This window comes from Amblyomma americanum, chromosome 1, assembly GCF_052857255.1.
Source record: "Amblyomma americanum isolate KBUSLIRL-KWMA chromosome 1, ASM5285725v1, whole genome shotgun sequence".
NCBI classification, from domain to species: Eukaryota; Metazoa; Arthropoda; class Arachnida; order Ixodida; family Ixodidae; genus Amblyomma; species Amblyomma americanum.
In genome coordinates, this window is record NC_135497.1 from 227,340,791 (window position 1) to 227,366,964 (window position 26,174).

General features: G+C 44.0%; 2 protein-coding genes and 1 pseudogene across 4 annotated transcripts in view; 2 read left to right on the forward strand and 1 right to left on the reverse strand.

The window, feature by feature from the left end:
- Positions 1 to 21,152, reverse strand: part of Tsp26A (Tetraspanin 26A) — a 47,477-nt gene extending 26,325 nt beyond the window's left edge. The window contains exons 1-3 of one of the 2 annotated variants that reach the window (XM_077648609.1): positions 20,958 to 21,152; positions 14,532 to 14,726; positions 7,092 to 7,166 (exon numbers count right to left, since the gene is read on the reverse strand). In XM_077648609.1, coding sequence (XP_077504735.1) covers positions 7,092 to 7,166; positions 14,532 to 14,726; positions 20,958 to 21,137 — 450 coding nt within the window. In that variant the 5' untranslated portion in view covers positions 21,138 to 21,152. The remainder of the gene's footprint in view (positions 1 to 7,091; positions 7,167 to 14,531; positions 14,727 to 20,957) is intronic. The other variant, XM_077648610.1, reaches the window with a different exon arrangement.
- Positions 16,743 to 17,502, forward strand: LOC144116419 (uncharacterized; annotated as a pseudogene).
- On the forward strand, positions 21,135 to 25,658 carry LOC144114710 (nudC domain-containing protein 2-like). 2 transcript variants are annotated; one of them, XM_077648612.1, is made up of 3 exons: positions 21,135 to 21,212; positions 21,319 to 21,374; positions 24,670 to 25,658. In XM_077648612.1, the coding sequence occupies exon 3, from the start codon at positions 24,699 to 24,701 to the stop codon at positions 25,260 to 25,262; it is 564 nt and encodes a 187-aa protein (XP_077504738.1). In that variant the 5' UTR covers positions 21,135 to 21,212; positions 21,319 to 21,374; positions 24,670 to 24,698; the 3' UTR covers positions 25,263 to 25,658. The 2 variants fall into 2 exon arrangements, with proteins under 2 accessions (XP_077504738.1, XP_077504737.1); XM_077648611.1 differs by lacking the exon at positions 21,135 to 21,212 and having other exon boundaries at positions 21,374 to 21,511; positions 24,670 to 25,402.
- The last annotated feature ends 516 nt before the right edge of the window (positions 25,659 to 26,174 follow it).

Here is a 26,174-nt window from a genome sequence, read left to right on the forward strand (position 1 = left end):
GTCGTTATATGAAATTTGTGTGTGTGTGCACGCATGTGCGACACTGCTGTGTGATCATGAGGGACAAGGGGAGAACTTGCTTTGTGCTGCTGTGCAAGAGCGCCAACAAGTCGTGCAAGGAAAAGGCCTCCCTAATCAGGGCTCCCATGGAACCAAAACGCCTTGAAGAATAGGGCAGAAACAAAGAGAAACGACGCAGTATTGGATGAAATGTGTGTTGTGTGTTTTCATCACTTCGATGACCACTTCATTCTGGAGGCTTTCAAGCATGTCGCCAATGATGAGCTTGTTGAGATCAAGCGTGAACGACCAGCACTCAGTGAGGACGCAGTCCCCACAATATTTTTAAATGCCCTAGCGCACCTAAGGCCCTGCCAAAAAAATAAAAGTAAGAAGCATTGCTGAAAATGTGGCCCTGCCACCAAAGCACAAGACATTGAAAGGCTGCATGCACGGTGCAAATGCCCCAGAAATTGAGGATGAAAACATTCACATAGAAGAAACGTCGGAGGTGTCGCAGCACCCATGCAGTGGCATACGGATGTCTTTATCACTTTGTACAAGAATACACGGCACACATACATGGCACACATACACGCAGAAGGGCAACATGTGTGTATTGAAGCATGTGTTTTTCAGCTGGCGCTGAAGACAGTGACAGAGAATGAGCAACGCTGATGCGCGATATACTGCCGTAGCATCAAGATGACGAGTTCTATATAGATAGCAAAAGCTACGCCGAAGCGGCATTGAAAAGAGCCTACAAGATAATGTTGCGTTTTAGCTGTAAAACTGAGCCTGTGACAGCCAATGATTACTGATTATGTAGGACAGGTGGGCACAGTTTACCATTCCAAAAATTTTTTACTATTACGTCTGATGGTAAACCCTGCTTGCAGTGCAAGTACGCCAGAAAAGTTATTCAAAACCAGGTGAACAGACAAAGAGAAAAAGTGCAGAGACATACAAACAACTAAGTGCAAGGAAATTTCTGCAGTTGTTCAGAGCCAAAAAAAAAATGCTAGTGAAGGCTGAAAAAAATGTTGCTCAAATGCAGGCCATCAACGAAGGAATTGAAAAATCAGTACTACAGGATAAAATAACTGGCCTTCCGGAGGAGCAATGCCTTGCAGTGGGGACATGCTTTCAGGCTGCCTTAAGAAATTCAAGCCAGGGCATGCCATATGACAAGTTGAGGGTATTAGAGTGTATTCTAATGAGAATTAGGAGCTCACAGCTGTACAAAAATGTGTGAAGGCACAATATCATGGCGCTATCAAGCAACTTTTGCCTTGACAAGCATATGCAACGCTTTAAGAGCACGTTCGGGTTCAATACAGTTGGTTTTTCAGCACTGAAAAAGAAAATACAAGAAACAGATGCTTTCAATTGTCACAGTGGATTAGTGTTTGACGAGATTAAACTCAAAATATTGATGTTATAGCAATGGGGCGAACTAGTATGCGACTTTGTGAATTTGGGAACTTTCACTGATGACTCAAACGTTCTTGGATTTGATCTAGCGACGAATTTTATGGCACCAATAAATGATTCAAGACGCATTTTCACAAAACTACAGCTAGTGAGCATGGACTGGTCGTCATGATTCAGCGTTTTCAGGGTAAGCGTGCATCATATATGAACTTGATTGGAATGATAGCTACACGTCTATGTACAGTTAATTTTTTTCTCGCAGTACGAGACTGTTTTACTATGAGATATGAGATAATTTTACTATGAGATAATGTAGAATTGTCCATGCACTGCTTTTGCACGCAAGTTATAAATTTTGTGTTTTATACTTGTAGGAAAATGGACACATAATACTAGGTGTTTTGAATCAAAAGGCAATGTGAAACTCCCGTCTTATCAAAGATACTTCTCGAGGCAACAATTCCTGCCAAGAAATCTTGTCTATTTGTCTACTACTTGATAGGCAACGGTACTGCATGAAATCGACCTCACTGGAGGCTATTCGATATCAAAGGTATGTAGCCCAAACCTTACACTCTCAGAGTAAAATTCATGCACCTGTAGATTTATTCCTTTTAATGGACTTTTTTTTTTGTGCAGCTTCATCAAAGGAAATTAAATGCAAGGTTCCACACCCAGTCAACACAGCAAGAAATTTAGACCTTGTCGCAGACTTCCCCCACTTAGTGAGGTGCATTCGGAATGCATTCGTATCAAAAGGTCTACAGACGGCAGCCGGTCATGCTCGTGCCAACATAATCAAGGAGATCTGGAAGGATAACAATGACTATTGATACTGAAAGTTATGCCATACATAACACAAGCACACACACCACCAAATGCATTCGAGAAAATGAGAGTCAGCCTAGCCATTCATCTTTTCAACCAAGAAGTCTTGAAGGGGCTTTAGTTTCATAAGGAATCATTGAGAACGAAGTTCAAAACAATTCAGCCAACAGACGAGTTCATAAGGCAGACAGAAAGGCTCATTTTTGTGATGTCCAGAATCCACTCTGAAGGACAAAGAAAATTCCGGAAGAGCAGAGTTCTTGGATGCCTTCATTGTGTTTCTGACCGAGTGAGAATGGTACACTGCTCAGCACGAGTGTGGATTTTTAAGTGCGAGTACTGGTGCTGGGCTGCACACACTTTTTTGAGCTACATAACTACCTTGCTGAAATATAAATACTTGCTCACAGCAAATCTGAGCCAGGATAAACTGTAAAATGTTTTCAGAATTGTCAGACAGTCTTTTGGGCATAATGATTACCCTCCTGCTGAACAATTTTTGGGGACTGTAAGGAGCTTAGCATATCATAATCTTGCTAAGCCACCAAAGAGTGATAATTCATCATCTGAGCTTATATCTCCTCTTTTGGAGCCGTCAGATGCCTCAGAAAAAAAGGCTTCTTGTGTAACTGCACTTATTGATGGACTTTTGGATAGGAAACCTACTGGCTGTCAAAATGGTGCTGTCAGATGATAGGTGCTCGTTGGACCACCACGGTGTTGTAGAAAAGAAGTGACAGTCTGCTGCCCATTTTTTGAATAGCCGGTTATGTAGCCTGCAAATCACTTAAGTTTCCACGTCCTCATTATGCATCATGCTTTTATACTTTGCCCGTACAATGTGCAAACAATCTGAGTGCCTCACTGACTAGCAGATTTGCCCATGATGGCTCGCTCTACTTATCATAATCGCCAAGACCTCATAACCAAGCTTGAGAATGCATTCAGTGTTTTTCAGCGGGTCAAACTTCATGCTGACAGCATGATTAGTTTCTTGCACCTTCTTCATGGGCAAGAACAAGTTGGCTGCACTGAGCACGCACGTGATTAAATTTTGATGATGATGAATTTTTATGGCGTAATGGCATCTGTGGCCATAGAGCACCATGGAACAACGTTTTTTTTTTTTCTACTCAAGGTGAGGTCGAAGTCCTATTTCCCCAAGTATTTCACCCTAAAGAAGCCAAGCACCAGGCAGGGGGAAAGCTTGTACCCACTGTATCACCGGTGGGTACCTGGCAGCAGTGGGGATCAAACCCCCCACCTCCCACATATGAGGCGGATGTTGTGATTAAATTTTATGCTGTGACCAGGCTGTATTTTTTTTCATGAAAGCTGTCAACGAAAACATGAATGCAAAACACAAGAAGCAAAATTTATTGAATATGAAGCAGTGCAAGTGACACCTAAAAGCACATAGACGTATGATGGCACATCTAAGTACGCCCCCACATTTTTTATATTTGTCGTTATAAAAAAAGTACATTCCCTTTTTGTTGCTCTCATTTGGCTGCAGTGTGACCACCTGCGCAGTCATTTTCGGGTTCCTCCGTTTGGGCCGCATTAACTGCAGTGAAAGCAGTAAGTAAACTAAAGCGGAGATTTTACTCAGAACAGCCATAGAAGCATAGCCATAACGCCCTTGCTCATGGGTTACCACGAACAGGCAAACGCTTAGGTATAGCTGCGACAAAACTGCGAGCAATCTGGCCTGACCTAGCAATACTACTCGGGGGGTCACGCGGCCCGCACGGTAGATAGTAGTGGCATCCTCTGATGGCTATACCTCTGAGTATTGCCTCTCCGCCACTCCACTCCTGACACTGAAAGCGTTTCTAGTCTCAACAGCGCCTGTGTCGCAGCAGCACTAGCGCCACGAACAGCGTTGCTTTTGTGGGCACCAGAGGAACAGGTTTCTCCCTCTTCAGACTGCAGAACTCATCGCATTCGGACATTTCTGTGCCAGCAGGGCACGGTCTCGTGGGAACATATCACATGAGCGTATCTTGTATGACCTTGGAACATCTCCCCTATCCTAGTTTGGGCAAACTGTAGCCTGCGATCCTGTAGGTGAGTCGGACGCCCCTGATTCCTTATCGTATTTTGTTGCTAGCCGACATTATTGTTGTACAGCTCAGACCATTTATAACGTAACCGCTTATAATGCGGGACCGCACTGTATGCGGCTTTTTGTGACAACCGCTTCGCTTCCTATAGAGTTAAATGTATTGGCATACCACTTAATACGCGGCAGCGCGTAACCGAAGACCGCGTATAGTGCGGTTTCCTGAAAGCCTGGCGGCCCACGTACAAGTGCGGACCCATGGGTACCGGCGGGCGTGAGGAGCGTGCTTCCTAGATTGCGCAAGAAGGGGGCAACAGGCGGGGCGGGGGACCGTTGTCAGCGTGGTTCAACGCAAGGCTGAAGGCAGGAGAGGATAGAAAAAAAAAAAAGTCGCAAAGCAGGCATTTTTCCTCTCATTCTCCGATGCGCCTCCATTGGCTACAGTGACACTGATTGGACAAAGCTGGGAAGCACGTGATGGCACGATGCTGAAAGCGCTGCTCGTACTACGCGCGCGTATAACAGTGTCTCGTCACGCCTGAGCCCATGAGCGCGATATGTGTCATTGCGTGTAGCGAACAGTTGACAACGTAGGCAAGTCTACCAGCCTCGGCTGTCTTCAGTTCTGATGGCCTCTGCACCTCTGAAAGCCACGAAATGGCAAGCTCTCGAAAACAAGCAGAGCATTGTGAGGAATGTCGAGAGCGGCTTGAAAAAGGCTACGGTGGCAAAAAAGAATGGTGTCGCCGACGCTACTGTGACCGCCATTTGGAAGAACAGAGACAAGATGCAACGACAGCCGCAGGAAGACTACGCTTTGCTTGCAAGGAAGCGGATTCGTGCATCGAAGTAAGAAGATGTCGCTGCTTTGTTTGCACGATTTCGCAACGTCCAGGCCCACAGCGTTCCTGCGAGTGGCTCGATATTGCAAGCCAAGGCAAGGTGCCTCGCAAACATTCTGGGGCATGATGGTTTCAACTCATTGAACGGTTGTATTCAGCGTTTCAACGACCGGCACAAGATAAGTTCGCTGTCATCACCGACCTCGACGGCGTTGTGTGTGAAGTAGCCGCCACAGATGAAGACATCGTGGCAGCGGTGCATGGTCGCGGTGAACCTCTATTCGAGGATGAGCCTGACGAAGTGAGTGAAAGTGCAGCAGAAGTTTCTTGCAAAGACGCGCTTGACGATTGCAACAAACTGCACCTCTACTACGCTCAGAGAAACCTCAGCGAGCAAGCACTCAAGTGCCTCACTGTTTTTGAAGACAAAGCCATTACCAACGCAGTTCAGTCTCAGCGCCAGACTAAAATAATGTCGTTCTTTCATTCATTACAACACTTCGACAAAAAGGTCAAATGAACTTTTTTGTTGCCTGTGATTGCAGTGTTGTGCTCCTGATGCATTGTCAGGTGCACTCTGAAAGGTAGGCTGGCCGTTCTGAAAATGCGAATGCATGAAAAATCTACGTTTTGGTTACAGTGCGGTACCGTTTATAATACGGATTTTCCCGACTCCCACGGTATGCGTTATAAGCGGTCTATGCTGTAGCAGCAATAAATGCCATTTGTGTCAGCACGTTTTTCCTTTGCTTCCATGAGCACAGCCCACCGTGGCTGGCATGCGCTCTGTAGCGCTAGCGATAATGGGGTGTGGTTGGCGGTTTGGACTATCAGCCCTATTACGCCACACCTACACATAATGAATCAAATGCAAGTTGAGTTCAACCTCTGTGTGTGAAAAAGTGTTTATATTTTATTTTTTTCTCTTTACTGCCTGTGAGCAGAACCCACTTCTATAAAGTTTGCAAAGAGTTGCTCTCTCATGATCGGCCATTGATGCGCAGCAAGTGGGAAATGTGATTATCTGCAGTCTGTCTGCAATGGGGTCCCAACAGGTTGGAATCCAGCTGTGTTATTGTTTTAAGCACTATGCAACTAGCAACAAGTTTTATTGAACAATACAAATATTGCGCGCAACCGAACGAGATAAACAGAAACAAACACAGAAAAAAAGCATGCGCAACTAGCTACTCATGTGAACCAAAAGACTCTGCATTCAGTGAGCATACATGCAGTTTTCCTGGGCATGCGACATAAAAGAGGATAAAAAATAACTAAAACAAGACACACATAGATATAGAAAATAAAAGTGAGGTGGACATATCTCAAGATGCAAGTGTGGTCATCCGCATTTCACTTTCTTTGAGGGCAATCAATGATGCAATTATGCACTTTCCTGATCCTATGGCTGATGTAAGAAACACTACCATATTTTCCTGTTCACATCAGTCTGGTGCACACCCAACAATATTTCTTTCGAAACAAGGCATATGCTCACACTGGAAGCAATGTGATGCAAGGTGTCCAGGGTGGCTGATCTGCTAGCAGTCATGATGACATACCTTTAGCCTCGTATTTAAACACCGCTCTGAGTGCTCGACACGGTACCTTTCACACAACAGTGAGATCCAAAGCACATTTCTTTCTAGCGCTCAAGAAATGTTTTGGTATAAACTATTTCCTCTAGTTTTCTCTGGCATTAACCTTGTTGCACATGCCTATCAATTTTCTGGATGTTTTGCAAGCTGCTGTCATGTTGCTCTTGCTGGCTGAGCTTGAGGTACCCAGAGTTTTAGGTATACAGAGACCTTGTCGGCACAGAAGAAAAAAAATCATTAAGATTTCAGATAGGATCCACACCTCCTGACCATTGCCCAACAACAAGGTCTGTCATATGGTTTTAAACAACAAAATACACTTACCCAGTCCTTGAAGATGAATCCCAAAATGCCTGCCGTCATCTCCAACAGCAACAAGATCGCCAAAAATATGGCGTACTGAAAAAGAGCATACCCCTACAATAAGAATTACTTCGAGCTTTTCTGATACGAAATGCTTACCTCAGTGTCGCATAATATGCCACAAGCACTTGCACGAACGCGCATACGCATGCAGAGATGCAACGACACAAATTTCAACACGATGCATTCAAGCCAAAACGCAAACTATGCAACAGTTTAACGTCTTCTCAAACAAGGAGTGAACAGCTCATGAATCATAAAATACAAAACAAAATCAGATGATGCATAGCAAATGGCCAATAATAAAAAAATTCCATAAGCTAATTGAAAAAATTAGGGGACACTTAAGCTCCGCCTTTGAGGGTATGAAACGACAGCGGTTCCTCTTGCCCACACAGACACTTCCTTTTTACAGAATCACAATCATGTAAAAGACCACATGACATACATATAAAGCCCAACTTTAATCAAGGTTATGAATGTGTCGACGTGGCGTAGTGGTAGCGTGTCTGACTCACAACCTGAGGGTCCGAGGGTCAGGGGTTTCCGATGCGCCGGTGGTGTGACTGGCGTCATCTATGAGAGCCTCTTGTAATCAACTAGTCCTAACTTTTCAGTCACAACAACGGCAACACTGACACTGCCTTTCCTGCGACATGGGGCCTTCATGCTTTCGCGTAATATGTAGTTTCAGCAGAAAGAACATATCTGATACACAAAAAATAAAATTTCCAATTTGAAGGAAATGAAGAAAATCCATATGAACAGGACATAATTTAGCAGATATCAATTTGCTAACTTGCAATTCCACAACAGGTTAACGCTAGCTTTAAAAGATTATAAACAGACAGTCATGCCTGAGCTATACAAAGGCACTAGAAAAGCACAAACAATTCAAGTGATGGAACAAAATAGCAAACAACAGCCGTTACGCATTGTGCAGATCAGACCACATAGAACATGATATGATCTGCAAGGCATACAATTACACCTCCCCCCAAAGGAAGTATGCTAAGGGCCCATTCACACTTAAGAGTCACAGAGGTCGCGCGACCGTTTTGGTCGAAAAGCGACAGTCGCAAGCAGTCGCGTTGGTCGAAAGACGACTGTCGTGGGCCAGTCGCTTGCTGCTCGATGTTGCAGCCTCACGGCTGCAGGTCGCAAACCACTGAACCAATCAGCGAGCGAGCTGAGTCGGCAACGACGCTGCTCACGGGTGCGCCGAGCAACGAACTGCGCTATCTGCTCCTTGGCTGCCCTAGTCGTCGCTAAGCCTAGCCAGTTTCACATCGATGCCACAACTGAGGGAGTTTCGGAACTGACCAGTGCTGTAACCAAGATGCTGCTCTCATCACAGCTTTATTGTGAACCCCATCTCATGATCACATATAAATATATGCTCGATTTCCGCGAAGCCTTCAGCAGCGGAAAAAGCAGACGCCAGGCCCTTGAGCCGCATTGGGCAACAGCAGCAAGGCGGCTAAGAGAAGAAATTCGCTTGTATCCAGCAGCTCAGTATTGGACAATGACCCTCAAAATTGATTCATTTTTTAATTTCTACTTCCCAGAGCATGGTATGAACACGAACAAACAACATACTAGCGCATTTTTCTGACGCTAGCGGCCGGCATCTAGGCTGGCTGGCTGGCTGGCTGGCTGGCTGGCAGGCTGCTTGAACGCCCGCGGTGCACATATTGCCGCTATATCCTCGTCTTCGCTCAGTTCGTCGCAGTACATAATATCGAGGGAGCAAAGCGCTTTCGACGGCCAAGCGTGAGCGCAGGAAACGTGGCCAAAGCAGACGAAACTCTCGAAAACGTGCAAACGGCGTCGTTCCCAACAGTTCTCACTTCAAAAGAGAATCGAATGAGAAGGCAACCCACAGGTCACCCTTGAAAGTGTGAGCATCGGTGTTGTCGAGCTGCGGTGTAGTCGCAGGCGACTACTGGTCGCACGACCTCTGCGACTCTCAAGTGTGAATCGGCTCCAAGTGATAGCTTAAAGCAAATACTTTAGTCCCGCATTTCTTAATGTCCCTTATGATTTTCTAGTTAAGATTTCAATCCCTAAATTAATGATAAATGCTAATTATTTACATAGAAAATAAAAACAGAAGTGTTGTGTCTTATAGACACAAGTGTTGAAAAATTTGACGCAGTCTTTACGCAGATCAAAGCTACCTTTGTTCAGTGCCTCCATCCCCACATGCTAACTACTGAAGTGCCAGAAAACAATGTCATCCGATTTTTAGATATCAAACTCAGATTAATGCACAGTCACACGTGTTGGTCTTACGAGCCATGAAGCAGCAAGTCATTGTTTCCTTTTACGTCATCTCATTCTAAGCTGGTTAAATGTGCCGTGGCGAAATCATGCTTTCACAACGCGCTTAACAAATCTTGCATGCACTCCATGCAAGATAGCTTCTTTCACCAAACTGATGGGCTCGTAAAGGCTGGTTGTCCCAAGCAGCTGCTAGTGTCACTGTCAGAATCTATTCTCAGTAGTATGAGCAAAAACAAAAAAGGGGAACGGGCAGATTCATTGACGCGAAAGGAAAAGGAAAAAACCACTGTTGTGCCTTACATTCATGATTTCTCCCACAGAATAAAAAAGATACCAAATAGAGCACGTGTCAAAGTAATTTTTTCGGCTCCGGATAAGCTTGAGAAGATGTGCAAAATCGTTAATACCGATTACGTTCCTAGAGAGTGTGAAATCAAACATGAAAATCAATTCGTCTCCTGTGAAGAAGGTGTAGTTTACGCCATTCCCTTATCATGTGGCAAGCTTTATGTGGGTCAGACGGGAAGATGCCTCAATGAACGCTTGAAAGAGCACAATAACAATGTGCATAACACGCAAAACATAAATACCCACGAGAGCAGCAGATTGGACAGCCATCGCCGTAGCTCAGTTGGTAAGAGCACCGGACGCGATATTCGGAGGTCGTGGGTTCGGATCCCACCGGCGGCATGGTTGTTTTTTCTGCTGCTTTATAAGTAATTTTATTTAAGCGATTTATTAATCTAAGTAGTATTATCCCACTGAAAAGCACAACAGATAAAAAAAAAAGAACGTTCCCCTATGCACCTAGGTTTCGGTGACTGTTGGCTCCCTTCATAAGTTTGTCAAACGGGCCCCTTATTTACTCTACCTTGTCTGCTAATATATATATATATATATATATATATATATATATATATATATATATATATATATATATATATATATATATATATATATATATATATATATATATATATACACACACACACACACACACACACACACACACACACACACACACACACACACACACACACACACACACACACACACACACACATTTTTTTTTATGACAACTAGCACTTGTACTAATTACAGCAACTGCTATAACCTGCACATTCCAATGTGCTGTACAGAGTACCCAAGCAGACATGCATCATGATTAAAAGAAAAAATTGTCAGGACGGTTACCACTGGTTAACATGAGATTCAGCGACAGCTGTTAAGGTATTTTTTACTTCACAATATGTTGCAGTAGAGAATATGAGGATGACCTCAGATCTGTATAAGACCTTTGTCTGTAAAGTTTCGAGACTGATTTATTTTCTTCTCTAGAAATTATTCCCCAAAACAAATGTTGGTGTGTATGTGTAGCGCCACCTTTTCGGGCTAACCTGACCTATTTATGTTAAATGTTGTGGCAGCTGCTAAATGGCCCTAAATGTAGAAAAATACGTTGTCACTAGTCTGTGCATTCTACTGCGAGTGAATGTTAAGAGATGGACATCCACCTCGAACAGCGTGTAAACGTAAAATTCTGTGTGAAGTTTGGCAAGACAGCCACACAAACGTGACAGCTTCTTCGTGACACTTATGGCAACGAGACATTATCGCGAGCGCGAGTTTTCGAGTGGCACAAGAGGTTCGTTTCAAGGAGAACATCGGTGGAAGATGACACAAGGCAGGGGCGCACTTCAACCTCACGGAATGAAAACAATGTGGCTTAGATCAGGAAAATCGAATAGCAAGACCGCACCATTACAGTCCGCATGCTATCAGATGCTCTCGACATTAGTAAGACAACATGCCACCAAATTTTGCATGAGAACTTGGGGAAACGAAAGCTGAATGCCAGACTTCTGCCACACACCCTCACACAGGACCAGAAGGACACGCGGGCATCAGTGAGCGCTGATTTGCTCTCCCAGGCATAGAAGGATGCTGCATTCGTCGACAGCACCATTGCTGAAGACAAAACATGGTGTTTTCAATACGATCCTCAAACAAAGAGGCAGAGAACCTAATGGCGACCCACAAGATCTCCGGCGTCGAGAAAGGTGCGGCGACAGAAGACCAAAACAAAGATGATGCTGATAAGTTTTTTTTGATGCCAAAGGTTTCATACACCACGAGTTCATCCCACAAGGGCAAACGGTGAATTAGGAGTTTTATATCCACGTGCTCCAACACATGCGTGAAGCACTGCGACGCCGTTGCCCTTACTTATGGGCATCTGGACAATGGAGCCTTCTCCACGATAACGCAAGGCCGCACACTGCTCTCAGCGTGACAAAATTTCTCGCCAAGCACAGCATTACTGCACTTCCCCATCTGACATACTCGCCTGACCTCTCCCCATGCGATTCTTTCCAGTTTCCTCGTGTGAAGAGAGCCCTAAAAGGTTGCTGGATGGGGAGCATGGAGGCCATTCAAGACGCCACGACAAAGGAGCTGACAGCCCTGCCAAAAGAAGCGTTTTCCAACTGTTTCCAAGACCTCAAGAAGCGTTGGAAGCTGTGTATATACTGCAAGGGAGACTATTTCGAAGAGGTGCTGCACAAATGATTTCAATGTTAAAAGCATTTTTTTTAATGGACTCAGTCTCGGAACTTTACGGACAAAGGTTGTAGTTCCAGAGTGCTCTTTTTAGTTTTCAGTCATTTTTCATCTAGGTCTCCTCTCCCGTCCGCCGCTCTAAATGCGCAGCGCCGCCGATGATCCTCTCCTCAGGAAGCGCATTTCGTAGCAGCTGCCGCAGATTGACCATGCTACAATTCTCTGCTCTCGCCGCACCCTTTTCCTCCTTCCACGGTAACCACGTTCCGGATGGTTATCGTGGTATGCCTTCCAACACTCTCAATGATGATGAAGACGGATTTTTATGGTGCAAGGGCATCTGTGGCCAAAGAGCGCCATGGGGTCAAAGACCCATTTCCCAAGCATTTCACCCTAAATAAGACGGGCACCAGATCAGGGGAAAGCTTGTATCCAATATATCACCGGTGGGTACCCGGCGGCACTTCCAACACTCTTGCCATACCTTCCTCCTTCCAAGGTAACCCTTCTCCTCCTCCTTCTAGGGTAACTACACTCCAATTGGTTCTCATAGCAACCATGTACTGGTTGCGCCTTCTCACACTTATGCCATACCCTCCTTTTTCCACAATAATAATCCTCCAGTTGGGGATTTCTCTGCTCCTGCCACACCCTCCTCCTTCAAAGAGTAACCACCCTCCAGACGGTTGATAACCACCCTCCAGATGGTTCTTGTGGTAACCGCCCACCGGTTACACATTTCTCCGCTTACATCATACCTTTCTCTCTGTACGGTAACCACCCTCCGAGTAGCTCCCAAGGCAACGCACGCACTGGTTAAGCCGGTAACTATGACATACTACAACATACTACTACTACTAAAACATACTACAACTTCTACTACTACTACTACTATTACTATTACTACTACTACTTCCACATGAAACCCAGGAACGGGCACTTAACAGCTATCACTATATAGTGCAAGCCTTCCTATGGAAGTTGAACTAATGAAGATTGCAAGGCATCATATGCTGCAGCCACTAGTATTTGTTTCACTCTGCCTACTTGGCTAATTGTATGAAATTAATTGATATTGCTTGAACACTTTGGCAACTCGCAAGTTCTTGGGCATTGCGAGTCTGAAGTGTTTCCCACTAGGTTTATCAGCACAAAAGCAAACCAGCAAAATTTATAAAGATGCCAAAAGACAGCATGCCTGATGTGGCTGAACGCACCCCAGTGATAGTGCTCAGAACCATAATTTGACAGAAAGAGGCCTGCTTCATGTCTGCTATGCACCTCAGGGAGTTAATGTGGCACCGAGGTCAGCACAAGCAGTTGCTGATTATGAGCAGAAAAAGTGTGCTCTCTCAAATCCTTCTTCTTCGCTAATAGAAAAAGTAGCCTTTAAATGACCATTTTTCATGTCGGAGGAGAAGAAAGGGAAGAAAATCATTGTAGGATTACTAACTTGTCTTGGGGTCAACACCAAGGTGAAGGCCTATTCTTGGCAGCACAGAAAAAGCAGTGCAGGCCTCTTATAAGAAATCATGGCTAACGACCCCTATCATCATGGTAAGCAGGGCATGTTGTTCTGTGGTTTCTTTTTGAACTTGCGGGCTTTCTTTAGCAAACTAGAAGGCACGTGCTAGGCTTACCTGGCAGGAAACTTCAGTTGGACATCGCATGTGCTCGGCAACTCACAGATCATCAAATTTGCATTAAAAATAAAAAGCTAAAAGGTTTCTCAATTACTCTGAAATAATTACGTAGGTACAGTGCAAAAGGATACTAGTAGCTACTACACACGATACCAAAGAGAATCACTTGGTTCCATTCCTACAGAATGCATTTTAAAAAAATCTTTATGTTAGCTCATACACACTGTAAATAATACAGCATGCTACCAATAAGCAAAAACCTGTGCACAGGTCACACACTACACACAATGCAGCATGCTACCAGTAAGCAAAAACCTGTGCATAGGCCACACACCACAAAATATGCAACACTGCCCATTTGCATTTTATTTTTATGCAAGCAGGTGCTCAAGCAAAATCAATTAGCAGCCCTTACTATGTAGGATACAACTTTAAAAAACAGTTGTTAACAATGGGCCTTGGTCCGCAGCGCACTGTATTACTCCGCTAGCCAGACACAAAAGTAAATGAAACCAGGTCTTTAACATTTGACTTTTAAACAAGATTGGTATCAAAATTCTAGAGCTTATAACTTTTTTCTTGTGGTTAGCTCCTTGTTTAGGTGACAAGAGAAGTCTTAACAACGGACTACTTTTTTGTTGTGGAGGAATTCTGTGTGCCGGTCCTGATGTGGGTGGAGCTTCACTGCAGACTTAAGTTGTATCCGACTAAAGATCAAGTTACTAGTAGTTTAGCACGGTTCTGTACAAGCTCAAAGATGACTTGAAGCCACAGTCATAAAGCTTCAAGATACATGAAAGATGTACAGGTATGCTGATGAGTACATACATGCACAAAAATAACTGTACTACTCTAGCATGTCAAAAAAAGAAACCATCACATTAATAGGTGAATTAAAGCAGAGGTTCCTTACAGCAGCGAGCAGGCAGGTATTTTCTCTCAGGGCGCCGACACAGCCAGTGAAGCCAATAATGAAGGTGATGCCTCCAATGACGATGAGTACAAAGGCTGGGTCCAGAGCAATGTTTGTGAGCCGGCTTAGGTTGTTGAAGATATCCTTCTCAGTCCAGGCCCATACACCAACCACCATTATACTCAAGCCCATCAACTGCAACAAGCACATAAGAAGCACATGAAACAAGTGTTAGATATGGGCAACAGAGTAAGTGAAAATATGTTGCATGTTTATTATGCTTCAGCTACATAGTACAGACCACTGCATACAAGAAAAATAACTTTCATTAGTGCATTACAGCTACGTTGTTCAGTGCATGACAAATATTTGGGGCTAAGGACCCACAACAAAGTAGAAGCACTTGGTGGGCCCCTATGGGCCTATGCTGGAACACAAAATCTCGAACTTCTATACGAGAGTGAGACATGGTGAAAAGAAGGAAAATATTTTCACCGACCACGGCATCTGCTATTGAATACTGAAGCGCATGAGCTGTGGCCAGCGAAAATAAAGGGACAGTGAGCAGACAGGAGGATGGAATAAGAGAGGGGCGATAGGGTGAAAGGATAGGGGATAGAGAGTGATCCCTAAACTCAATTTGGCATATGCACTGAAACAGCATACAATTCAAAAATACACAAGAATAATGCAAGCATTACAGAATTTCACTGTTTCTATAACTACAATTTTGATTACTTCATTAAAAAACTTCCACATTTCCTCCCCCTAAAACTTAGCCTAATTCCTGCCATTACCAGCGAACCGCTGCATTGATGCCCCATGACGCAGATAATGTTTCACGGACAGGTATGCACTCTAGCTCTCCATGAAAAATCTTAACATAGCTGCTTTCCTAAGGGCAAGGTGCTTGTGCCTGCACAGTTTGTATGGCTATCTGGCTGCTCTCTAGTGCAAGTGTTTTCTCTGGAACTGAGTATCTGCTCTAAAATTTTTATTCTTTTCCCTTTCCTCCATACAGCACCATTCAAGTGCTCTGGAGAAGTGTTTTGTTTGGTTTTATGGTACATAGGCAACTGATGCCATCATGAACCAAACATGAGGTTAAAAAAGCCTGTTGCAATAAACTGACTATAGTTTATCGTCTATAGTTTAAGACACCTACTTTCTTTAAAAACCTAACATGTGGCAAATCAACAAGTGCATCTTCAACAAAGACCAAGTGGAAAGGAACGTGTTCAATGTAAAACAGTCAGTGTTTCAAATTTTGTGCATGAGAATAAGGCTTGGTTTACGGTAAGTTCATATCCACATTTTTCACACAGGGGGTTTGTCTTGTTTTATCAACAGAAAATTATGCGCCAGATGTGTATGTCCAATACGAGGACTGCATAAGTTACTTCCATCATAAAGTACCGAGAGAACACCCCCACCCGAAATATCAACCACCCGCCTTTTAGGGCAAAATATCAAATTTACTAGAAGACCCCAAACACTGTCCAGCCTCTAAATATCATGTTAGCTTCAGCAGCTTCGAAAACCCGGGAAGCTCCCTCCACAAATCCGCTGCGGTGGCTAAGTGGTTAGGGCGCTTGGCTACTGATTCAGAGTACCCGGGTTCGAACCCAACCGCGGCAACTGCGTTTTGGTGGAGGTGAAACGCTAAGGCGCCCGTGTGCTGTGGGATGTCAGTGCACGTTAAAGATCCCCAGGTGGTGGAAATTATACCGGAGCCATCCACTAGGGCACCTCTTTCTTCCTTTCTTCTCCAAGTCTCTCCTTTATATTCCTTCCCTTACAGTGCCCTTCAGGTGTCTGCCCATATGTGAGATAGATGCTGCACCATTTCCTTTCCCCAAAAACCAATTTTCAATTTTTCTCCCTCTGCAAAAAACCAACGCCAGTGACTCATTTCGGAGGAAAGAGATAATACCACCAGCCCTACTAGTTGCCTGATTTCATTGGTAAGATAGGGGGGATTGGTTTTCTTAGAAAGGAGAAGAAAGTTTACTGTGAATATAACTGCCCAGTAATCAATAACTGCCTAGAGTAAGGATAAAGGGGGAGGGGTATAGTAGATGAGAAGAACAGAATAGCGAAAAGAAAGGGAAAAATATGGGCGAAGTTGACATCCAGGTGCCAAAAAAACAAAAAAATCATTCCTCTGCCTGCCACACAACTGTTGATCTGTGCTTGCATTCACCGTCGACCATGAGAAAGGGCTACATTATTAAGAGGAAGGTGGAAGTTGCTCAGTGAACAAGAATGAAGACATCAGCAAAACTGCATAACATTTCCAGTTGGGCAGAAAATGTGATTGCGAATGGACCAATTACCAGTCCTTTTGCCAGGGAAAAAACACATAAAAGAGCCATGAACAACGGATTGCCTGTCTGCAGTAAACTCGACGAAGCTCTAATTAACTATATTTGGATTCTGAGCGAGCAGCGGGACGAGCTGCAAGCAACCACCTCCTCCATGAACAAGCATGCAAGCTGGCAGTCCAAATGAACCTAGGCCAGTTTGAGGCTTCAAATCATTACCTGGCCCAATGCAAAGCCCACTTCAACGTGTTGTTACGAGTAGGCACAAACAAAAGCCAGAAGTTCCATCCGACTAAGCTGAGACTATCCGTCTTCCAGAAGGCTGTGTGAAGCCTGCACCTGGAGCACGATTACTCCAACTTTAATAATGGTAACATGGACCAAACCATGGTACGCATGACTGCCCAGCGAACCGGACAAATAACGCTGCCGGTGAATACAGCATTCGCATCGTCAACACAGGCTGGGCTCATCGTGGACTGATGGTCGCCCTCTAAGCAACAGCTGCGGGCTGTGGGCATCAAACTGCCGGCTCTCGCTGTGCTCAAGGAACTGAAGGGCCGGGTTCCCCCAAGGGCCCTGTTCGCACCTCAAATTACTGGTATTCAATTTCCGCACGGTCTATGTGTTACTCCTGCTTTGCCTGATCCGAACAAAATTCATCATGAAAAGTTTGTAAATGCTTTTCCCGAAATATAATACAATAAATGCAGCTGGTAGAACAGCACTGCTTTATTGCTGCTATGGAAAACATCTGCCTATGATGGTGCGTTTCTAGAAGAGCGCGTCGCCATTTTTCTTTTACTAAGTGCTACGGAAACTCCAAATGCCTCGACGGCTCTAAAGAGGGAATTCAAACACCGCCTGGCCTCTGTAAGCAGCAAACTAATGATAGGACCTGAAGCTCGGGAAAATAAAGTGGACGAAGCACTACAGCTCCTTTTTTACACCGGCAGTGACGAGTCTTTCACTTGGTTCAGCAATGATGAGTGAGAAAACGGACTCTGATGTATCGCTGATGTGTCAGTCCAGCCACTTTTGGCACTTGACCATAAAGGCCGCCCAGACCATATTAAAGGGACACTGAGGAGAAATTGAAGTTGGCTTGTATCGATAGAATACCAGCTCCTGATCACAAAAACGCCACTCTTACTGAAAACAAAGCTCTTGTAAGGTAGAAAATAGCAAGAACCAAAATACAGGTATCGCCACCACAGGCCAATCTCGCAAGTACAAGCGTGGTGACGCCATAGGACAAGAGACGCCACCTTGGAGGAATTTTCCATCCTACTTGGGTTCGCGAATCTCTGAGGCTGACAAAGGTAGGTTGCACAGATCAATATTGAAGTAAGTTTTGTTTTAAAACCAATAGTGCACTTTTATCACACAAGGAAGGCAGGCAAAAGACAACCTGAATGCTGGAAGCAAAGAAAACGGATGCTTGGCGGCGCCACGGGAACGGGATCCATCGTAACGCTGGCAAGACGCCGGTGCAAACGTAAACGAAGCGACGGTGGCGACCCCGATAGATGCCTTCAACGTGCGGCGGCGGTAGCTTTCATTTCAGCAGCTGCTAGACCGCACCGCTAGCCGCCAGAAATCACGGAGTCTCCGTTTAAGTCACGTTTCACGTCACTCCGTTCTGTGTCGTCATAAGAGTGCTCCGTGTCACCATAAGAGTTCTCGAGTTTGAATCGGAGCGGCGGGAAAAAATTTTTCAACTTAGAATCCAAATTTCTTTGAAATAAATGCATCTTTCGCTACCGGACAAGCGTCAACAAAGCCATGAAATGCCGAACTATCAGATATTGCTAACAAAAAAATTTTGATACGGTTCTCCTCAGTGTCCCTTTAACGTGAAAGTGTTAAAGGCACCGCTCTCCAGAAAACCAATGTTGGAGTTGTGAGCGAAAAATCATAGGCAGATGGTCCCTAGAGAGCAACCTAGGAGGCAGGTGGGCCACCTAGGTCACGTGGCCTTGCGGCGTCACCGCAAACTGCCCACCGAGGCAGTTAAATTAACGATTGGTCCCTCGGGAAGAGCAACCTGGGCCGCACAAGGCCCACCGTTGGGAGCACCTGCCATTGCAGGGCAGAGGCGCATCGCTTAACCGCTGCACCACTGCGCCAGGAGGGGTATGAGGTCTCCCAGGGATCTATGAATGTAAAGTAGGGAATGACCGTCTGTATATATGGAAATCAACCCATTACGCTATCACGTTATACCTTTAAAGCAGAGCTCAAGTGTCCCCTCCAATCTTCTTTTCTGCATATTTTCGTACTTCGGGTAGTGTTCTCTCGGAATTTTAAGGCATGTAAACAATCCTGATGATTTCCGTTCTCCCAAGATGGGCTTCATGAAGTGCAGTTTGTTGTTTACTTCGCTGTCCCATGAAGCCTGTGATTTTGTTCTGTTCACTCTGTACAAACTTCATGCAATCTTTATGAGGCATGTTTACTCGTTTTATTTTACCATTATGGGTACGTGCAGCACATGTATCTATGCCTCGTTCTCGCCGATTCCCACGTGCCCAGGAACTCAGCAGAACTTATTGTACGTCCTTGTGTTTCAGCTACACTACTACACAATGTATTGTCTCCTATTATGGGTTGAACTACATTTATGTTGTGTAGTGCTGCGACTGTGCTGAGAGAGTCAGTGCGGATAACATTTTTTTCAGTGTTTTTCTTTACAGCTACAGCAATGGCATAACATTCTGCAGTGAAAACTGAAGTGCACTAAGGCAGCGTGACTATTTACTCATTTCCCTTGTATTAATGGGCTTCAAACAGAGTGCTGTTTTAAAACCATTATGTAAACATCTATTTCTCGTATTTTTCACTTACTGCAGAAAACTCTCATACAGTCCTGTGGGGTTTGCATTTTGTGAATGTGTGTCAATATAAAATTGCATACAGCAGGAAATGTGTACCAAGGAGGCTGTGGGTCGGGTCTCGGGACAATATCAGGCAGTGAGTCCAGTATAGTTATTTCTTGGCATTTGCTCACCTCTGTCTGCGGAGATACCCAGCTGCTTACAATATTTTGCTGCTACCGTCACCCGCATCCTATTGCACACTGCAAAGTTTGTCATCCATGCAGAATTTTTCAACTCGAAACAAGCATGCAGTTGAACTTGTAATAAAAACACCACCTTCAGATAAGCCCCTTCTCAATTTCCTAAATCGTTTGTTTGGCCTTGCGGGCGAAATACAGGCGCAGGACCAAGTAAACGGTACATATTTCACTTTACCTGTCTTCATGACTGCATCAGCAGAAATTGAGGAATCAAGCTATCTTTAGGCGCAACCGATTCAACAATAGGGTTCCGCAGGCCCAAACTACGCCCCCCCCCCCCCCCCCCTCCAATTTTCGCCAGCAATTAAAACGCCGTAGTGAGCTCCGTCTACACCTTGCGCTTGTGCAGAAACTACGCTCCACAGTCCATTTGCACATTGCGAAGATTCAGAAAAATACATCATAACCAAGCCAGTACAGTCCCTAGGTCGCTTTTGATCAGAGCAAAAGCGTGCCATGATATCAGAATCTATTATTACATGGCGCAGTGATGACGTTATCCCTACCCTCCCAAGCGCGTCACTGGCTTCAAAGGAAAGCGACGCTAGCGTGAATTTCCGGTACCCAAACATTTCATGAAGTTTCCGTTTTCCGAGCGGTAATATTCTCGATGGAATGAAGGCGTGGCTACCCGCTCACGAGCTTCAGCTGCCGAAACTCGCGTTCGCGTAAACACGACTGCAAGACGCGTCAGAAATGACGAGACCTGTTTGCTGCCCAGGAGAAGTGTCACAAGAATATGTAATCTAAGCCTGATAAGTTTTGTTTTATTGCATCCAGCAAGACAGCATGAACGAGAGCTGAACCCAGGGTACTAGGCCTACCAAAAAGCGCGGACGGCTAAACGATCCTAAACCGCAATTCCAACGATGTTCATGGACAACAGTTCACCTACACAAATGCTTCAAACAGCCAGCATCGGAGCCCGTGCCCCGAGCAATGCACAGGGTTGAAGTGCTCAACAATACTGACAGTGGCGCTTCGAGACCAAGACAACAAAAGCATGTTGTCACTGGGACTTACCCAGAAGATCACATTGAAGCCAAAAATGAGGTACTTGAGGCAACAACTAATTTCGCTTTTGTCGCGTCTGTGTTTCCGGACGGGCATTCTGTTTCCATACCGTTCAACTTCTTCTCCATACGGTGCCATCTTGCCAACTAACTTCTCTCCCGTGCTTTTTCCTGCCCTCTCTCTCGTCATCTGACCAAGACCAAACTGGCTGTGTTTGTTTACTTTCGTTACCGCCACTGAATGCGAACGTGTGTGACATTAAAGGTATTTCGGAATTAATGTTTTTATAGATAATAAATTTTAAGAAAATTATGGTTCAACTTGAATTCTAGCCTAATCGCCTCATTTTGCCATTTTACTATTGCATGAGGCGGTGCTGTGCGGCCGGTGCGGCTACTACTGCACGCTTGTCGCCTACATTCCTTGGTACGTATTCTACGTACTACGTATGCTGCTACTTGAATGATATTTTATTACAGCGGCGGCAGAAGTTTGGTTTTTAAAAGTGGCTAAGCGTCAAGTCGTGTGTGACGGGTTGTAGTTGTATATTCCTGGTGTCTATGGTAAGTAACAGTTACGGTTATTTGAGTTTCTAATTTTTTTTTTTTTTTTACTGAGGTGTGTAAGCGCTGCATGGGCAACCTAAAACAACGCGCACTAAGGCGCAAATACGGCGTGAAAGGCTGATCCACATTTCTCAATAAAAATCAATCGTTATGGTGCTCGGCTGCGGCGGTCGCATTTCGATGGAGGCGAAATGCTGGATGCTCGCTTCGGGACGTTAAACCCCGTAAAAACAAAGTATGTTTCATAACTTGTTAGTGATCATGCCTTTAGGCCGACATCTCTGCACTGAATAAACTGTGTATCATGCGAGGCGGTCTTCACTTGGTTTTCGTACTACATCTAGGCGCGCATTATACTTTCCGACGACATGCGCTTGCGTTAACTTTCATGTAAGTTGAAAGCCATAACTTCGCTTAACATACTACAGAAAGCAAAAAATCCCCTGCCTTCACCACAAGTTGGAGACTGCCTGCTTGTGTCGATTTTTCAGCTGCTATTTGTCATCCGTGGCAAGCAATCCGCACTTAAAATCACAGGCTCCTTATTAACCCTGGCCGTCATGCATGCGTAAGCAGCTACGTTTCGTTATTCATTACTCCAGTTCATTTTGCATGCTAGGGAAAAATTGGATGAGTTCATGACCTGTGGTTGTCAAACTGTGTGTAAACTTTTCAGGCGCTAACATCCTGCACTTTATGTGTGCAGTTAAAGCTGCGGACATTTTAACAAAGTGGTAAGGGCCATCTGGTTGGTTATAGTGCACACTTCGTATGCTGTTTTGATGTGCAAAATGGTTGCAAATTTGCACATTTACTTTTATCATTTCATGTTTTTGATACGCACGCAAACAATGACAGAAATTCGCTGAAACACGAATAAGTTTGCAAGCTTTACGTATTTCATCTACTGTCACACCAAGATCAGCTTGCATCCTTTTATTGATTTCTTGCGGTCAAATCTGTTATGTCGTGAGTTTTGGTTTGGTACAGCTGGAAAAAATCCTCTGTAGCTATATTCTGCTATTCTGCCTCACACATCATGATCTGAGCCGTGATGGATCAGTTGGCACACCTAGTTTTCGTTGGGAACTGGCTGGGGTTTACTGTGTCACGGTAGCTTTAATTCTACCTTTGCTTTGTTTCTTTAACTGGTCGTAGAACACCTGCAACGGCCTCAGCATGTCGCATCTTTGCTTCCTGCATGTGATTGCTAAGTGTGCTGGACGTGTTGGGAATGGGGCTGAGAGAAGTGCTACATGAGATAAAAATAGATTAACAATAGTAGTCCTGTACACATGGTGTAGGTACTGACAACACATACTCAACAACAGTATACTCAGGACGTCCTGAGACTTTTTGAGGATGTCTTCCACTGATCCTCAACAAGTCCTCATCTGGTCCGGTCGTCCTGCCTTAGTACATCCTCAGAAAATCCTCAGAGTTGCCCAAGAGGACCTATTTAATCGGTTTTCAGAACATAAGATGATGATTTAGCAGAGAATGCACATTATCATTTGCTTGCTTATTGTGGGCATGTGCTTTCAGAGAATTTGAGAAACAGATCTATTTTTCCTTTTTTCTGCTGGATTCATACAAAAATTAATTTTGCATAAGTTTGCCCCCATGCTTAGCATGACTGACTGTTCTGATCACCACCTTTGTCAGTGCCCATGGGTTGTTGTTTGTGCAGTATATGCATAGTTCTCTCGAGTTTATTTTGCTGCCTCAATGGCAGTCATATTGAGACAAGTACAACTACTGTGGGCTGAAAATCTAAGACCAACCTCACCAGAAATATGAAGTGGATAAGCCCTGGTTTAAACATCAAATGAATTATAATTACTTCCTGATGACATACCATATCTTGGGTCAGAATTATTCTCTTTATTATGTCACTGCTGCACTCAAAATTCTTTTAATTAAACGACGTTTTATGTAATCAGAGTTGCATGTGCGAGATAAAGCAGGCGTGATTTAAATTCAGTACAATTCCTCAGTATTGTCCTGCGAGAGGACGTTTCTGAGACATTTTTAAAATTTTCACCCGCTCATCGTCGAGCAGCTACAAACTGAGGACATCCTATTTAGGGCGTTTGGCTAATGCACTCAAAAGGCCCTGAGGACGTCCTGTGAGGGATGAGGACGTTTCTACCATTTGAGGACATCTTCAGAAGGTTTGGTGTTGTCTGGATAAGTTTTCATGAGAGGCTCCCAAGAAGGCCATAATAGGCAGCTAGAGGCTAAAACAATGCCTGATTTAAAATCTAGACAACAGCGTATGTTCAAAACCATATGATGGTAAAGAAAGGAAAAAAGGCCAGAAGCAGACCAAATACAGAACTACAGCAGTGACGATTTGGTAAGGTGGCTCAAAATAAGTGGCAGTTTTAATTAGTATGGCCAGACCATCAATGAAAATCAGGTTTGCAAAAAAAAAAAAAGAGGAGAGATGTCCTAATAGCTTTCTTTGCACTCCGAAAAAGCAGTTTTTTTTCCTTCACGCTTAAATGTTCCTTTAGATGTTCAACTTTGGAACAAAAGAGGTTCAGCACACAGATGAGTGCAGTGGAAAGCTAGAAGGAAAAGCTTTCATTGCACTTCATTTTGCAAATGCTACACACTACATAGGACTGTGTAGCTTGGACAAGGTGTTCATGGTCACATACTGTGTGCACTGAATGTGTTCATTTGCCATGCTTGAGGTGTGGTTCAAGGTCACTTTAATTGCCTACTATTTGGCCATTATTTTATGTGTTTAGATTTAGTTCACAAATTATGAAGATGTGTCTAATGCTAACACAATGACAAAATGGGGTCCTAGTTTCACATTCTGAATTTTCCACTGTTCAGGCATCAATTACAAATACTGCTGTCACAGTAGTCACCTCAGTGTGGAAATGCTGCTTTTGTTCTATAATGGCAGTACATGTTGCCTGTGTACACAGTACTCACAACTATTTTCAAAACAGTGAATGCTTTCGCTGTATGGCGATGCTCTACAGTAACGGCAGAAATTTTCTGCGTAAGAAAATGTTGCTGGGATTTCAAGTGTGTAGCCATTGCTCATGAGTGTCAGTAATTTTAAATTTGAGAAATTTGCATTTTTGTACATTTATGTGAATTTTTCCTTTTTCATCTTTTTTTGTATATAACAGGTCTGACTTGTCAATGGAAGTCCTCTGAAATGCCACTTTCCCATTTCGACGAGCGAAGCGGTGCTGTCAGCTGCCCGACCCCTTGGGGTCGCTGGTGGCAGACCATCGGTGAGGTGTTTGTTGAGGTTGAGGTGCCTAAAGGCACACGTGGCAAAGATGTTCGAATCCAGATCACTCCCAGGCACATGTCTTGCACCGTGCATGGCAAGCAACTCTTTTCTGGGGATCTTCACCGCACTGTTGTTGCTGATGAATCAACATGGACCATTGAGGAGCAACAGCGAGTGTTGATTTTGCTTGTCAAGACAGAACCTGCCAGCTCAGAAAAAGTATGGGAATCTTTGCTTGATGGACAATACAAGCCTGACCCACTTGTCATGCACGAGATGATGAAGAAACTAGATTTGGAAAAGTTCCAGATTGAGAATCCAGGGTTTGACTTCAGCGGAGCTAAACTAGATAAAGCCTATGACCACATTCCAGGCCTTGGTGGCGGCACCTCAGAAAGTCAGCCAACAGGATTTCATGTGGAACAATCAGAAGGAGATGCTGCAGCCAGGCTTGCTTCCAAAGGAAGCGGCTTTTCGTTCTGAAACTATTTTATTTTTCTTTCTTCAAGAACATGTTCTCTCTTTTTAGCAATTCTTTATGTATATGAGGACTTACTGAAGTGTGCTGGCACTTTACTTGTGTGGTTGTGTGCACTGGTTATAGGTAAACCTTAGGGTTCTGAATGATGTATACATTGCACTGAAGCAGTCAAAAAAATTTCTGCTTCTGAGTTTTTTTGGCCTGCCTTCAAGTACTTCTTGCCATTCAAATTGTACTTATAATTCAAATTTAGTCCATCATGCTGCTTTGAACTTTATTCTAAGCTTGGCACTGTAAGTTGAAAGAAAATGTTCAGAGGATCACTGTCAAATTTCATGTTGCTTTTCGATGTGTGCTGTTCACAGTATTACATCTAATAAACATTTTTCAGTGTTTGAGTGCTGACTTTGTTCTCTTGATAGCAAACTATAAAGACATTAACCCTTATATGCCAAAATTTCGCACATTTGAAAAAATTACAATATTTTTTATATAAAATGTTTGTTTCACTTGACAATTCAGAATCATCCCTTTGTTGGTGGTAACATTTTTTATGAACGCTAACTTTCGAGCAGTCCTACAATGTAGGATACTAGGCAAATTAGCGACCTGTTAATGCTGTTAACTTCAAACATTTGACATCGACTTTAAAATCTCATTTCTCATCATGCCCAGTGGTTTTCATTGACAATGTGCAAAAATGATTTTTCTTGCTGAATTGCGATGTAGTTGATAGAGCCAAATTCCAAAAGTGGCGTCTAAAGAACACTGGCGGATCTTTCTGAATGCACACATCACTACCCTTGCACAGGAAAAATTTAAACTCTCTTGAACCTGTGCTAGCTGGAGCAAGCTTTTACACATTAAGCTTTTTTAGTTATTGCGTAAAAAAGGGGTGTCCTGCATGTAGGTCG